This window comes from Pistacia vera, unplaced genomic scaffold (assembly GCF_008641045.1).
Source record: "Pistacia vera cultivar Batoury unplaced genomic scaffold, PisVer_v2 Contig177, whole genome shotgun sequence".
Classification (NCBI taxonomy): domain Eukaryota; kingdom Viridiplantae; phylum Streptophyta; class Magnoliopsida; order Sapindales; family Anacardiaceae; genus Pistacia; species Pistacia vera.
In genome coordinates, this window is record NW_022195866.1 from 836,899 (window position 1) to 849,868 (window position 12,970).

Here is a 12,970-nt window from a genome sequence, read left to right on the forward strand (position 1 = left end):
GAAGCCTGGGCATGTTGTAGTTTTTGCACTTGCATATTGAGCAGGTGTGCAGGTTGCAGTTTGTTTCTGCAGTTTCCAAGAGTCTTGGGTAGTATGTGCAAGGTGGTGTGTGCTAGAATTGAAGTGGTGATTTGGACAGTGGTGTGTATGGAGCTGCAACATGATTGTTGCATTTTCTGGCCGAAGTCTTCAGTTTGGTTGTCTTGTCACTTGTGTTTGTGTTGCTTTTGTGTATAAGGATTGTATATCCTTGCTTGGTCTTTTTTTTTTTTATGTAGTTAGGTCCCTTGGGGCTTGGGCATGTCCAAGGTTCTCATGGGAGTCCCTTTTTTAGATTGTAATTCTTTTACTTTTTAATAAAATTACTGGGTTTACCTAAAAGTAAAACTTGGATCTTCAATGTTTGCAATTAATTGATTGTATATTCTTGCTTGCAATTAATTCTTCCCTCTAGCACCAAAAAGAACAAATAAAAAAAGAAGTACAATTTGTATTAATGATCATGTGCAAATACGTGGAAACCATATTTATTCACATAAAAACAAAATAAAAGTTCATGAAAGATATCACCACAACTGATTTTTTCTCCAGTTTTATCTTAAACGGGTTCCATCCTAACATCCTAAACAGTAAGTCCAATTAATTCTGCACAGCCGATTTTTTCAAATTCTGCAACTTGTCAAATTCTGCACAAAATGGAGAAATTCTGCAGCTTCGCAAATTCTGCACAAACCGGAGAAAGACCACAACTTCTCAAATTCTGCACCATAATATGATGGAAAATGTTTAGCAATTACCATCTTCCACTATATGTCCATAGGAAATTCTAAGTTATAAATTGAAAAACAAACAGAACAAGGTTTACAAGATAAATAAAGAAACCAACCCACGTTCTACCTTCTCCGGAATACATCAGCTACTTCTCATATCTACAGAACTAAACAAAGAAAATATCAACCACTTAGAAAAATGAATAATTAAATGATGAAGTTATACATAGAAAATGTACTCGTGAAATCGACACGAAGACATCCAACAATCTGCAAAGTCCATCACATGAAGAAGAAAAAAATAAGGATAAAAGATGAATTATGCCACCTGGATCCCTTGGCATCAATCCAAATTAATTACTCTAATTTTACGCCAATCTCCTGGAAGTTGAGCTACAGTTTGCTCTCCTCATGGTGGAGCAAATTGTCCCAAGTGCTTGTACCTTACAATAAAGGATTATGCAAAGTTTAGTCAGACCGCAAGACGTCACAAAATTCCTAACTTCACTATTTTGTTAAGCTCTACTAGATATTCCATTTCATTACTGTATAATCTCAAAGAAAACCTTCAACATATTAGATTTTATCAAGAAGATAAACTTCAACTATCATAATGTTATTATTCATTAGAACAAAACTTAACTTCATTTTTGTTATATCCAGTGGTATAGAGCTTAATTATAAACAAATTAGTGTTGTAAATCAAATAAGAACTGAAATACATGAATAAGAAAATGAGCTAGGAAATTATTGGTTACGTACCTTTATTGGCATTTGAAATGGGGCAATTTCGAGATATTATTATGTCATCTAATATTAACAAAAGCCTGCATCAAGACTTGTTTCTCAAGGGCACGGAAAAGATAGTTGACAACCCCAAAATACCTGAAAAATCTCAAATTTACGAGCGATAGTGAGTGGCAAATCAGAATGGGACATTTTGGTTGCAACCTTTAGTCCTGAAACGTGTGGCTCATTCCCTTTGGAGGTGGAAAGAAGGAATTGTCCTGCAGTTCGTTTTGGCTTAACTTCTCTGTATTTGAATTGGACACTTAATGACTTAGATGAAAGCGGTGGATGCGGACTTGAATGAAGAGCTGGGCCTTAACTTAACACAAGGTTGGGCCTCTCCGACACGTTCCTACCAAAGTGTCATTATTTTAACCTGTCATTGACTCTTGATTAACTTTGATAATTGCTTTACGAATAAACATTAATTATTTGAGTAATTGAATAATACTCGTCTGAACAAACCATTTGGTCTGTAGTGGGATATCAAGACTTTAGGTTCCGCTTCTTTAATTTTTTATAATAGTATTATATTTTGATTAACATTTAATTAAATAGTACAGAATTATGAGAATATATTTGGTATATTTTTTTTAAATATTTTCTGAAAATATTGAGATTATCTTTTAACTCCCTATATTTATTAATTTAGCTAAACGCCCTTTATAAAAAAGAGTAATACTAGCCTTACAAAAACTTATATAAAGAGTCAAATCCAACTCTTGAAAGAAGAGAAAAAGAGAGAGAGAAAGAGACAATCATGAATTTCAAGGGCTGAATTTGACTATTTGTATAGGTCTTTGTATGCCTCTTTGTAATGCTAGTATTACTCTATAAAAAAAGTTTATAAATTAACAAAAATACCCCCACCTACCCAATAATTGTTAGCAACTAGCCAGTGGCCATCGCTGTCAGACGATGGTCGAAAGTCATCGGAATGACGCACGATCAGCTAGATCTAGATGGCCGTGCACCATTTCAATGACTTTCGACGGTAGTGGCTGGCTACCAGCAATTATTGGGTAGGTGACAGTATTTTTGTTGATTTTTAAATTTTTATTGAGAAATGTAATTGTTAAATGTTTTGAGTTGAATAGAATATGATTAGGTTTTAAAAGATATTAAAACAAACACATCTTTCATTTTTTAAGATAGAATAGTGAATTAGGATAGAGTGAGAGTAGTGTACCAAATGGAGTTCCATTTGAGTAAGTTATTTAGAGCTCTTATGTTCGAGTCTCGCAAAATGATCATGTGATTTACCTATGACCTAAAAACATATCTCAAATGATTTGTCATTATATATTGTATTGCCTTATCATCTAATGCATTGTCTTTTTATTTTTAAGTTAATACCATATGTGATAATATAATACCATATATGTAACGTCTTATTGAAATGTAAAATCTGAGATAAGTTTTGAAAAAAGTAGTACATATAAATAAGTTTTCGAAAGCTCAAGTTTTACTACCCTTTGCTCTATCGTTTTCTATTGATACAAAAATCTGTACCAACTAGAGAAAATACAAGTAATGACAAGAGACAATTTTTAAAGTGGTTCTGTAAGTTTGAATCTTGAGCTTATGTCAACTATTTTTCTCATTGAATGAGAATTACAAACGATAAATATTTTCCTAAAATAATTGTCCCGCCTCTTGAAAACAAGTTCTAATGGGTTTATATAGCACCTATTTATATAATAGAGTTGAGATAAGATTCAAATACGTAGGATCAGGAAGTTGTATGATCTTTGGCTACCTTAGTTAGAATCCAAGTCAATTTGAATATCTTCCTTTTAAGTTAAACAAATCTAAATATCTTCTCTCCTGATAGGGAATTATCCTCTCCAAATTCCTTGCACAACATTTTCATTACCTCCATTAGTAACACAGCCAAGTTTTGTTCATACAAATTAGAAAAGGACAATCAATTGTTGTATCCTGGCTGTTCTAAATTAATTAATAAAGCAAAGGAAGTCTACTACTGTTCTTTTATTTATTTTGTTTGGATAGTCAAAATTTCCCATTTGATTAAGACGTGACGTCTAACGAAAATTAAGCAACTGGGTGATTTCCACGACAAAATCCAAAAACAAGAATGTCTAATTCAATCAAAAAGCGATTAAACAAGAAGAAAATCCCTGGAAAAATTAAAAGCAAAACAAAACAAAGGGGAGGGGAAATAGCAGAGCAGCTGCTCATTTTGGAACTTTGATGTGGACCCACACCTCTCTCTCCACCCACGACTTGGTACATACTAAACACCGGCTTTTTGTAATATAACCTGCATCAATATTTTATCTTCCAAATTCCGCTTTAAAAACCAAGGAAGGAGCCCCAGTTCAAAAGTCATCAGATCGAACCGCATACAATAGATATAGGCTCAACATTCAACAGTTATGACGACCACCACCTTCTTGCTAAATCTAACGGTGATGGCAGTCCTCATCACCACAGTCGCATCACAACAATATACCAATCACACCGTCGGTAGCTCCATGGGCTGGTTATTCGACGCCAAAAACAACATCTCTGCCACTAATTACTCCTCGTGGGCCTCCAACCAAACCTTCAACCTCGGAGACTATCTCAGTAAGTTATAATTCTCAGTGCATTTATATCCATTCTTTTATTTTATTTTATTTTTCTTATTGCTTACTTTGTGATCTACTTAGTTTTCAACACGACCACCAACCAGACCGTGATCCTAACATACAATGACACCACATTTAATAATTGCACTACCGACGATGCATCAGATGATGATACCTTCCAGTTCAGCGGTGGTAACAGTGAGTTCGGTAAATCGTTGACAATTGCAGTTCCGTTGACCGTTGTGGGTCCCAACTTCTTCTTCTCGGACGCTGAAGATGGCATCCAGTGCCAGCGTGGCATGGCATTCCAGATCCTCGTCAATCATGGCCTGGGCTTGCCTCCTAGCCTCAATCAACCGCCTCCACCACCTTACGTCGCCCCGCCTAGCCCCGACACTGCTCAGTCGCCGCCGGTTACAATCGCCGGTGGGTCACCGTCCCTGGACAATGGTGCATCAAGTAGGCTTATTAATCTGCGCTTTTTGTTGCCTTCGTTACTACTCTGTCTTGCGAGTGTTCTAGTGTGAAACCGGATTGGTATTTTTGAATTAAGTGAGGGCAGTTTGGACTTTGGATATTGTGGCCATGTCTGAAAGTCAATAATATAGGGGCTATTTTTGAGATTACAGACGTTTTGGTTGGGATATGTTTGGATATAGGATTAGGGTGAGCTTTGCGACGGATGGACTCATATTCATGGTCGGGTGGGTTACAGATTCTTTTGTATTTGGTCAAATAAACATTGAGAAATAAGAGGGGAAATGATTAGAGCCCCTAAAATTTTATTTGTTTTTGATAAATCTGAGAGAAATCAAAAATCAACGCGTGATATGGATATAGCCATCCTTATCAGAGTCTTTAATGGTTTAACGGGTCATTAATGATTTTGACTTGCAAACGGGCGGTTTAATATTTGTTTGTAACGTGGTTCCTGACTTCTTTCACCGTTTATCTCGATCATGTGCGTTGCATGTTCTGTTATCTTTTAAACAAAATAAATTAATGATTCTTTATTGATTAACAATTTATTACAAACAAAAAAAAGAGATTGCCTCCACTTCAAGCCACTTTGTAAAAGTTTGCTTTTGAACGGATAGACTGTAGGGTTTTGTTGCAACGGCCAAACGGATGAAACTAATTCGTTTTGCAATAGCAAGGGTGTCATTCTCACCTTTTTTCAACCGTTATGGAAGCAAGCAAATTGTCTTTAATAGGGTAGTACATAAACGGTCCAAATGCTAGCCCAAAGAAGAAAGAAAGAAATAAGTAATCATATCCGGAGTAAAAGACTTTTTCCCACGTATATAATGGTTTAGTGGTAGTTTTTCACTTATAAACTTTTAAAATATCATTTTATTACTTAAATATAATGGTTTAATAACATTTTTTCATCCATATACTTTTAAAATATCACTTTACTACCAAAATTTATATTCTGTTTTCAACTTCAGTATCGTTACGATCCTACACTATTACTATTCTCTTTTCTGATAATTATTCACCAAAATCTTTCAAACTTTACTCTCATTGATCCTGTCAATCGCCAATAATCGAGCGATTAAAGTTTGCGTAACCGCTCTTACGTCAAATTTCTATTAATTCCAATTACCAAAATCCACTCTACCATCGGTGAAAGACTAATTGGCGTCCCTTCTTCAATGACCCTAACAACTTGGACCATTTAACCCCAAAATATATAAATATACAGTGAAAGGGCTACAAAATCCGTATTTTAATGGAAAATTTAGGATGAGATTGAGATATTTCCAAGTGTACAGTGTACAGTAACGGACAGACGTGCGTTAAGTAAGTAATAAAAGCGGAAAATTCAATGTGACAGACGGACATGTAATTTGGAAATAGAGAGTTTCTATCTGCTCTGGTCTGGCCTACACCACTTGAATGCTTTCATCTCTTGGAACAAATGCCGACGCTTAGAACTAGAAATCCATCCTTATGACGTTCACAATCACAAAAACGTAACGAAACTTTACGTCTAGTGAGAGAAACGTGGATAATTTAGAGAGAGATGGAGACAAATTTATAAAGTGTTGTGGGATCAACGTTTCCTTTACCTGCACTAGTTTAATTTCTGTCTCACATCTGATCCACAAATTATAATTCACTCCTTTACCCTACTCTTCAATCGGGCTGTAACTTCCTCTCTCTCTCTCTCTCTCGACAATACATTTCTTCGATTTTCTTGATTTTGCCTTTTTAATCAAAATTCTGTTTGGATTCCAGGAAAATGGGGTTGATTTCCGGGATTTTAATGGGGACGATCTTCGGGATCGTATTGATGGCTGGATGGCGGCACATGATGAGGTACCGAAGCACCAAGCGAGTTGCAAAGGTACGCTACTTTTTTTTGAATTTTTTTTGGAAACCATTTTATTCCGTTTAGTTTGTTTTCATTGACTGCTTTTTTTTTTTTTTTTTTTTTTCCTTTGGAATTTCTCGCAGTTAGTTAGATATAGAATTAATGTCGTGGGGATTAGAGAATTAAAACAAACATTAGGATTGGCCGACTGATTTTTTCCACCACGTATAGCTTATTTTTCTTGTCTTTTGGTGTCTGGATCAAAACTTTAAATAGTAGAGTAGCAAACACTGTTAGTTTTGCATCGAGTTTTTGAAGAATTATCTTCCAAACGAACATAATACCATTCTTCACATCATCAGAGGCACTTCATCAATGTAAATATTAGTCATATTCTTGTAATCTTAATGAACTTTGGATATTAGAAAGAGTTCTACCCCTTGTTGGTGATTTATTCATATAGGTTAGAACTTTTGACTTGTTTCTACTTTTCTCAATGTCTGTTATTCATCCCGCGTATTTTGCTTCCACAGGCAGTTGATATTAAACTTCTTGGGTCACTCAACAGAGATGATTTGAAGAAAATCTGTGGTGACAATTTTCCTGAATGGATATCATTCCCTGCGTATGAACAGGTTGGCTTCTTCTTTTTTTCTCTTTCTTTATTCTTCTTCTGCTTTTTTTGTTGGTCAAGTGTGTATATATATATAATATGTATTTTTAAGTTGAAACACAAAGGCAACAAAAGACTTGTAAATTATCTTTTGTTTGTCTTAGTAAATTGCCTTCATAAAAGTTTCGGAATATGATCTGAAGACTTCTGGGTTTTCTAAAAGTTGTTTTGCTAGTATACTTTTCTTTGTTGCCAATATTAAAGGAAGAGTATCATCTACTAAATATTTGAGGGATGAAACACTCAATTTGCTTCACAAATTATTTAAGAAAATTTTTCTTATCTTTAATAATGCATTTTTGTGCCGTTCTTTCAAATTCAAAGGCAATTTTGTGGGTAATATCTGGTAAAAATATGCCATCTGAAATTCTTTGACCACTATGTTTTCCTCCATTGTCCAGTGTAGCTTATTATGCATACTTTGGTTGGTTGTCTCAGGTGAAATGGTTGAACAAGGAATTGAGCAAATTATGGCCGTTTGTTGCAGATGTAAGCTCCTTGTTTTTCTTACCATAAAATTTTAAACATAAAATAAGATGACCCAGTGGACCCATTAGTAGTAAACGAAGAATAAAGAATTTTCACTTATGAGATTATGCAAATAAAAGGGTATACAAATGTGAATGAATTACTTGACAGAAGGCATGATTCTATTATGGGATATTGGTTTCTACTTTCTAGGGTGTTTAACTATTTCAGTAGATATTTAAGATATTTTTTGTGAAGAAAAATATTAGTGAAGGTAGAGGAAGACAAAGGATAAATGGATCTAAACATGGAGGGAGAACTAGAGACCAGAGAAAATTAAGCAATATTTATGTGTTTAAATTGTTTTCAGGCAGCAGAATTGGTGATAAAAGAATCTGTCGAACCTCTACTGGAAGAATATCGACCTCCAGGAATTACTTCATTAAAGTTTAACAAGTTGTCTCTTGGCAATGTGGCACCCAAAATTGAAGGTATGCTTCAGTTTATGGTATTTGCACATCTTTTCTGCATTTTTTTCCATTCTCTTTTCTAACTTCTGTATCATATTTCATGGAGATTTCAGTAAATCACAAAGTAGCCTTCTCGGATTTTTACTAAATTTATTTTGAAACATAATGTCTTGAAGACATCAGGGCAGATTTTCTGGAAGTAGGTCTTCTAAGATCATTGCATATTACAAAAACCCGAATTCATATAAAATTGAATTAAGATTCAAATTTCTTCTAAATTTATTGCTGCCATAGGGATACTTAGAGGGGTGAATGATTTCCACTTGTTTTCGATTTCTTTAGTTAACAACTGAGAATTTCATTTCCTGTTTCCTGGAAGGTGCACTTTTTCTTCTTCAATATTAAAAAAAAAAAAAATAATTATTTTCATGTTTATATTTCTCCTTTCCACATTTAGTGAGTTTCTTTGTCTCATGTGCCTATTCTTATATTGTCATTACCAAAATTTGATCATTGTCATGAGTCTTGGGCCATAACATGAGAGTTTTGATGATATTGTCACTGTCGAAGAATGTTTCACTACCTTACTTGATTTTTGGCCTCAGACTTGGGCCATAATTGTGCGAATATTAATGATATTGTCACTATCAAAGTTCGTTTCTTTCCTTTTTTAGTTACATTGGTAGCTTTTGAAGTACTTGTATAATTACTTATCTAATGCAGGTATCCGTGTTCAGAGTCTTAAGGAAGGTCAAGTTACAATGGATATTGATTTCCGTTGGGGTGGTGATCCAAGCATCATTTTAGGTGTTGAAGCTGCACTTGTTGCTTCAATACCGATTCAGGTTAGTGCATCGACTTTGAGTATTTTTATTTTTCTCATTATGACTTTTGCTACATTTAGGTGCCATATTATTTTTTCTTCTCTTTCATTTAGAATTTTGTGAATCAAGAGGTAATTGATTTGAGTATTTCCATGGTGTCATATGCTACAGTTGAAAGACCTTCAAGTTTTCACCGTTATTCGTGTTATCTTTCAACTCGCTGAAGAGATACCATGCATTTCTGCTGTTGTCGTTGCTCTACTTTCTGAGGTACATTTCAACAAATTTTCGTATGGTGTGCAAATATGAAGTGGCTTCAGTAGTTTTTCATCTCTTCTACCAAAGGCCTATGTCAAAGAGGAACAAAAAAATCAAATTAAAAAGTTGTGTGCCACTCATGATGTGAAAAATTAGAATATATTTAAATGTTTTCAATTCATGTCAGTTTTCTTTTACCTTGAGCAGAGCACATCTGTACAAATGAACATCTGCCAACCTGTTAAGTTATATCCAGATTGTTGGGACTGTTGTGAGTCATTCTTAGTGCTGTTTTCACACTCTATCAGTTTTGACTTTTTGTTTACAGAAAACTTTCTCATTTGTAAAGATGAAAGTTGTTTTCACTGGGAACTTTTAAGAAGATAACCATTTTAGTGATTTACTCATAGTTGGTACAAAGCCAATAGATATCTGAGTTAATGGGTTTGAGCACAATTGGGTGTTTATTTGATTTTTTTTTTTTTTAACTATGATTTGCCTGCTTATGTCATATGATTTTAATGGATGAGGATTCCAACATAGTTGATTTTAGGGCTGTCAGAAATTCATACTGCAACGTAATGAGTGGAGCTACTGTTTACTTGTTAAACTGTCATGAATTAGAGTTGTTGCATATTGACTAATTCTCATATACATTTAATCAGCCAAAGCCAAGAATTGATTATACTCTCAAGGCTGTTGGTGGAAGCTTAACAGCCATTCCTGGAATTTCGGATATGATTGATGTAAGTTTTGTCTTGGTATTTGAATAATTATTATTTTGATTAAACAATCCTGTTTGATTTGAGACCGTTGCTTGAACTCATCATTCTGCTTTTATCACATTTCTTAGGATACTGTGAATACAATTGTCACAGACATGCTTCAGTGGCCCCATAGGATTGTTGTCCCAATAGGCGGTATACCTGTTGATACAAGGTAATTCTTAATCTACTGATTCTGGTTGTCAGTTGTTGGGATTCTTTTTTGCTGTGCTCTATGTACGAGTGCAACCCCTAGAAAATATTGAATTGAGCCACAGTGGATATGTAATTTAATTCATTACATATGTTAAGAGTTATTTATTTCATTTCATTACAAAGATACTAGGTAGTTACTTTATTCTGTTTTCTTTAATGGTCTTATATAGCCTTTCTTTTCTGTATGCAGTGAATTAGAGCTTAAACCACAGGGGAAAGTTACAGTTACAGTAGTGAAAGCGAATAATTTGAAGAACATGGAAATGATTGGAAAATCTGATCCTTATGTGGTTCTTTATATTGGGCCACTATTCAAGGTTAAAACACACGTGGTTGACAACAACCTGAATCCTGTTTGGAATCAATCATTTGAGTTGATTGCTGAAGACAAAGAGACACAGTCAATTGTTTTTGAGGTTTCAATCTGCAAACACTTTTTATCACTCATGTAATCTATTTTGTGCTCTTTGCAAAATTTTGCCTCTTGATTTATATATGTGTATGCATGTTAGTATCTTTGCATTCACACTACCAGTGGGGAATTATTATAATTATCATGTGGATTTTGGACATTTGTTCATCCCTAATGCTACACAATAATTTGTCTGAACCGTGAGACACAGTTAGGTCTGCAGTACACAGTCATTCACATAGCTGGGCTTACCCCGGTACATTTGAGCATGTTCTGTGTGAATTTTGTTTTAGTTGGAGATTGATTACTAAGCTCAAGTTAGTGGACCTCTATAATTCAACTCGACAAAGCCTTGATTCCATGTATCCGGTGTTGATTACATCTTTCATTTTTTTTTTTTTTTTTTGGGGGGGGGGGGGGAAGGGGTGTTGAAGAAGAAGAAAATTGTTATGTGTTTCTAGACTGTTGCCTTATTATTGCTCTTAATGTGATTTTAATTATGGTTTAAGGATGGCTAGATCAGTTTCCCTTACTGCAAGTAATATTCTTAAACCTCTCATACAGGTTCGCGATCAGGACATTGGTCAAGATAAGAGATTGGGAATAGTAAAATTGCCTTTAATTGAGCTCGAAGCGGAGACTCCAAAAGAGTTTGAATTGAGACTTCAACCATCACTTGATATGATGAAAATAAAAGATAAGAAGGACAGAGGAACCATTACCGTAAAGGTAGACACTTTGCTCAGCTTGGTTTTACCATTTTGAAGTTGGTGATTTCAGATATAGTTATAACATTGTAGTTTATAATGCGTATAAAACATATATAATCTGTTTCATTCTGTTGTTTATCAGATTATGACATGTCCTGTTTGCTTGTTTGTGTCCCATGTATGTGGGTCAGGCAACCATTAGTGTTTTGTTACTTACCTAAAAAACCACCTTATGATATGTCTTATTTAATTTCTTTTGATTGTGGGGAAGGTTTGCAATAGGAATTTACTGTTATACTGTTGCATGTCGACATGTCGTAGAATGATTGGCCTTGCGTAGCCCATTGGTATTTGTATCCTTTGCCAAGTTGGAGATTTTAATTTAGGATGCTACACTGAACTATATTTTCCTTATTGTTTATTATTTTCAGTTTTAATAATATCTTGGTTGTAATTTCAGATATTGTACCATGAATTTAATAAAGAGGAGCAGTTGGCCGCACTAGAAGAAGAGAAGATGATCCTGGAACAAAGAAAGAAACTGAAAGCAGAAGGTGTTATTGGGAGTACGATGGATGCGCTTGATGGAGCAGTTGGTGTGGTTGGTTCTGGAGTTGGGCTTGTCGGATCAGGCATTGGTGCTGGAGTTGGGCTTGTTGGAACTGGAATTGGTGCTGGAGCGGGGCTTGTGGGCAGTGGTGTTGGTGCTGGCGTTGGAATCGTTGGGAGTGGTCTTGGGGCTGTAGGCAGCGGCTTGAGCAAAGCAGGAAAGTTTATGGGCAGGACTATCACAGGGCAATCCAGCAAAAAGAGTGGCAGCAGTACTCCAGTGAATAGCATCCAAGAAAATGGTGGTGCAAAGCCATTACAGTGAATAGCTATGGAAAGTATGTGAATTTGAATTTGTAGTTATCTTATTTCCTTGTTAGTTTCTGCAAATGCTATTCTTTCTATGAGCGTGGGAATTGGTTGCATAAAAATGTTGGTATTCTCCAACTTAACCCGAATTATCTTTTCTTCTGTTTCGGTCATTGTATAATTGTAACTTTGAATGTGCAATAGATCTTCAAACATTGTACAAAACTCTGTTTGTTAGTCCTAAATCCCGTCATTTGTTTCTGATTCCTAAATCGTTTGCAACTACTTCTGGGTTTTTGGTAGGAAAATTGTTGCCGAAATCATATCACTAGGAAATTCGGTTTCATGTGTAGAAAAAACCTGATGTTGACCAAATTTATTGTTTGTTTGTTTTTATATTTGGTTAAGCTCTCGTTTATATTTTTTATATATAAATAATAAATTCACCAATTTTAATTTCTCTCCATTTCACAGGTCGCGTGTTTATTTAGGTATGTAAAGGTAAGACTTAACACGGTTTGTTAGACGCCGTAGATTACTTCAAAGTCTACACAATACTCTGGGCGACTTTTATTTTTCCTCCGTTTTGAGCTGTATTTTAATTTATAATCTATGGATTTATACATATCAACTGCTGGGTTGCCGATTAATTTATTTCTTTAAGCAGTTTTGGCGTATGGGATGCATCTAAAATTTTTCATTAATAAATTGAATTCTATGGGTGTATATTCCTGATTAAACATCAAAAACAAGAAATTTCTCCCGTGAACTAGAATCCTTTACAAGAACAAACAACCTGTCATGTCTAAGATCTATGTACTGTATTAGACAACACAAAAACAAG

The 12,970-nt window shown here is 34.9% G+C and overlaps 2 protein-coding genes across 3 annotated transcripts; both read left to right on the forward strand.

Annotated features, from left to right (window-relative positions):
* The first annotated feature begins 3,817 nt into the window (after nt 1-3,817).
* LOC116126224 (cucumber peeling cupredoxin-like) lies at nt 3,818-4,826 on the forward strand. The gene is made up of 2 exons (XM_031411930.1): nt 3,818-4,151; nt 4,235-4,826. The coding sequence occupies exons 1-2, from the start codon at nt 3,959-3,961 to the stop codon at nt 4,678-4,680; spliced, it is 639 nt and encodes a 212-aa protein (XP_031267790.1). The 5' UTR covers nt 3,818-3,958; the 3' UTR covers nt 4,681-4,826.
* Nucleotides 4,827-6,008: 1,182 nt separating this feature from the next.
* Nucleotides 6,009-12,743, forward strand: LOC116126198 (synaptotagmin-5). 2 transcript variants are annotated; one of them, XM_031411905.1, is made up of 13 exons: nt 6,009-6,306; nt 6,398-6,506; nt 7,007-7,108; nt 7,585-7,635; nt 7,985-8,105; nt 8,808-8,929; nt 9,080-9,178; nt 9,832-9,912; nt 10,020-10,105; nt 10,337-10,562; nt 11,123-11,287; nt 11,729-12,155; nt 12,601-12,743. In XM_031411905.1, the coding sequence occupies exons 2-12, from the start codon at nt 6,402-6,404 to the stop codon at nt 12,140-12,142; spliced, it is 1,572 nt and encodes a 523-aa protein (XP_031267765.1). In that variant the 5' UTR covers nt 6,009-6,306; nt 6,398-6,401; the 3' UTR covers nt 12,143-12,155; nt 12,601-12,743. The 2 variants fall into 2 exon arrangements, with proteins under 2 accessions (XP_031267765.1, XP_031267764.1); XM_031411904.1 differs by lacking the exon at nt 12,601-12,743 and having other exon boundaries at nt 11,729-12,398.
* Nucleotides 12,744-12,970: the final 227 nt, after the last annotated feature.

Bases quoted from the DNA above. Each gene is read 5' to 3' on its own strand.
- LOC116126224 (XM_031411930.1), top strand. From the start codon at position 3,959: ATGACGACCACCACCTTCTTGCTAAATCTAACGGTGATGGCAGTCCTC. The intron at 4,152-4,234 runs GTAAGTTATAAT...TGATCTACTTAG, and splicing joins CAACCTCGGAGACTATCTCA to TTTTCAACACGACCACCAAC.
- LOC116126198 (XM_031411905.1), top strand. From the start codon at position 6,402: ATGGGGTTGATTTCCGGGATTTTAATGGGGACGATCTTCGGGATCGTA. The intron at 7,109-7,584 runs GTTGGCTTCTTC...TGGTTGTCTCAG, and splicing joins CATTCCCTGCGTATGAACAG to GTGAAATGGTTGAACAAGGA. The intron at 7,636-7,984 runs GTAAGCTCCTTG...AATTGTTTTCAG, and splicing joins TATGGCCGTTTGTTGCAGAT to GCAGCAGAATTGGTGATAAA.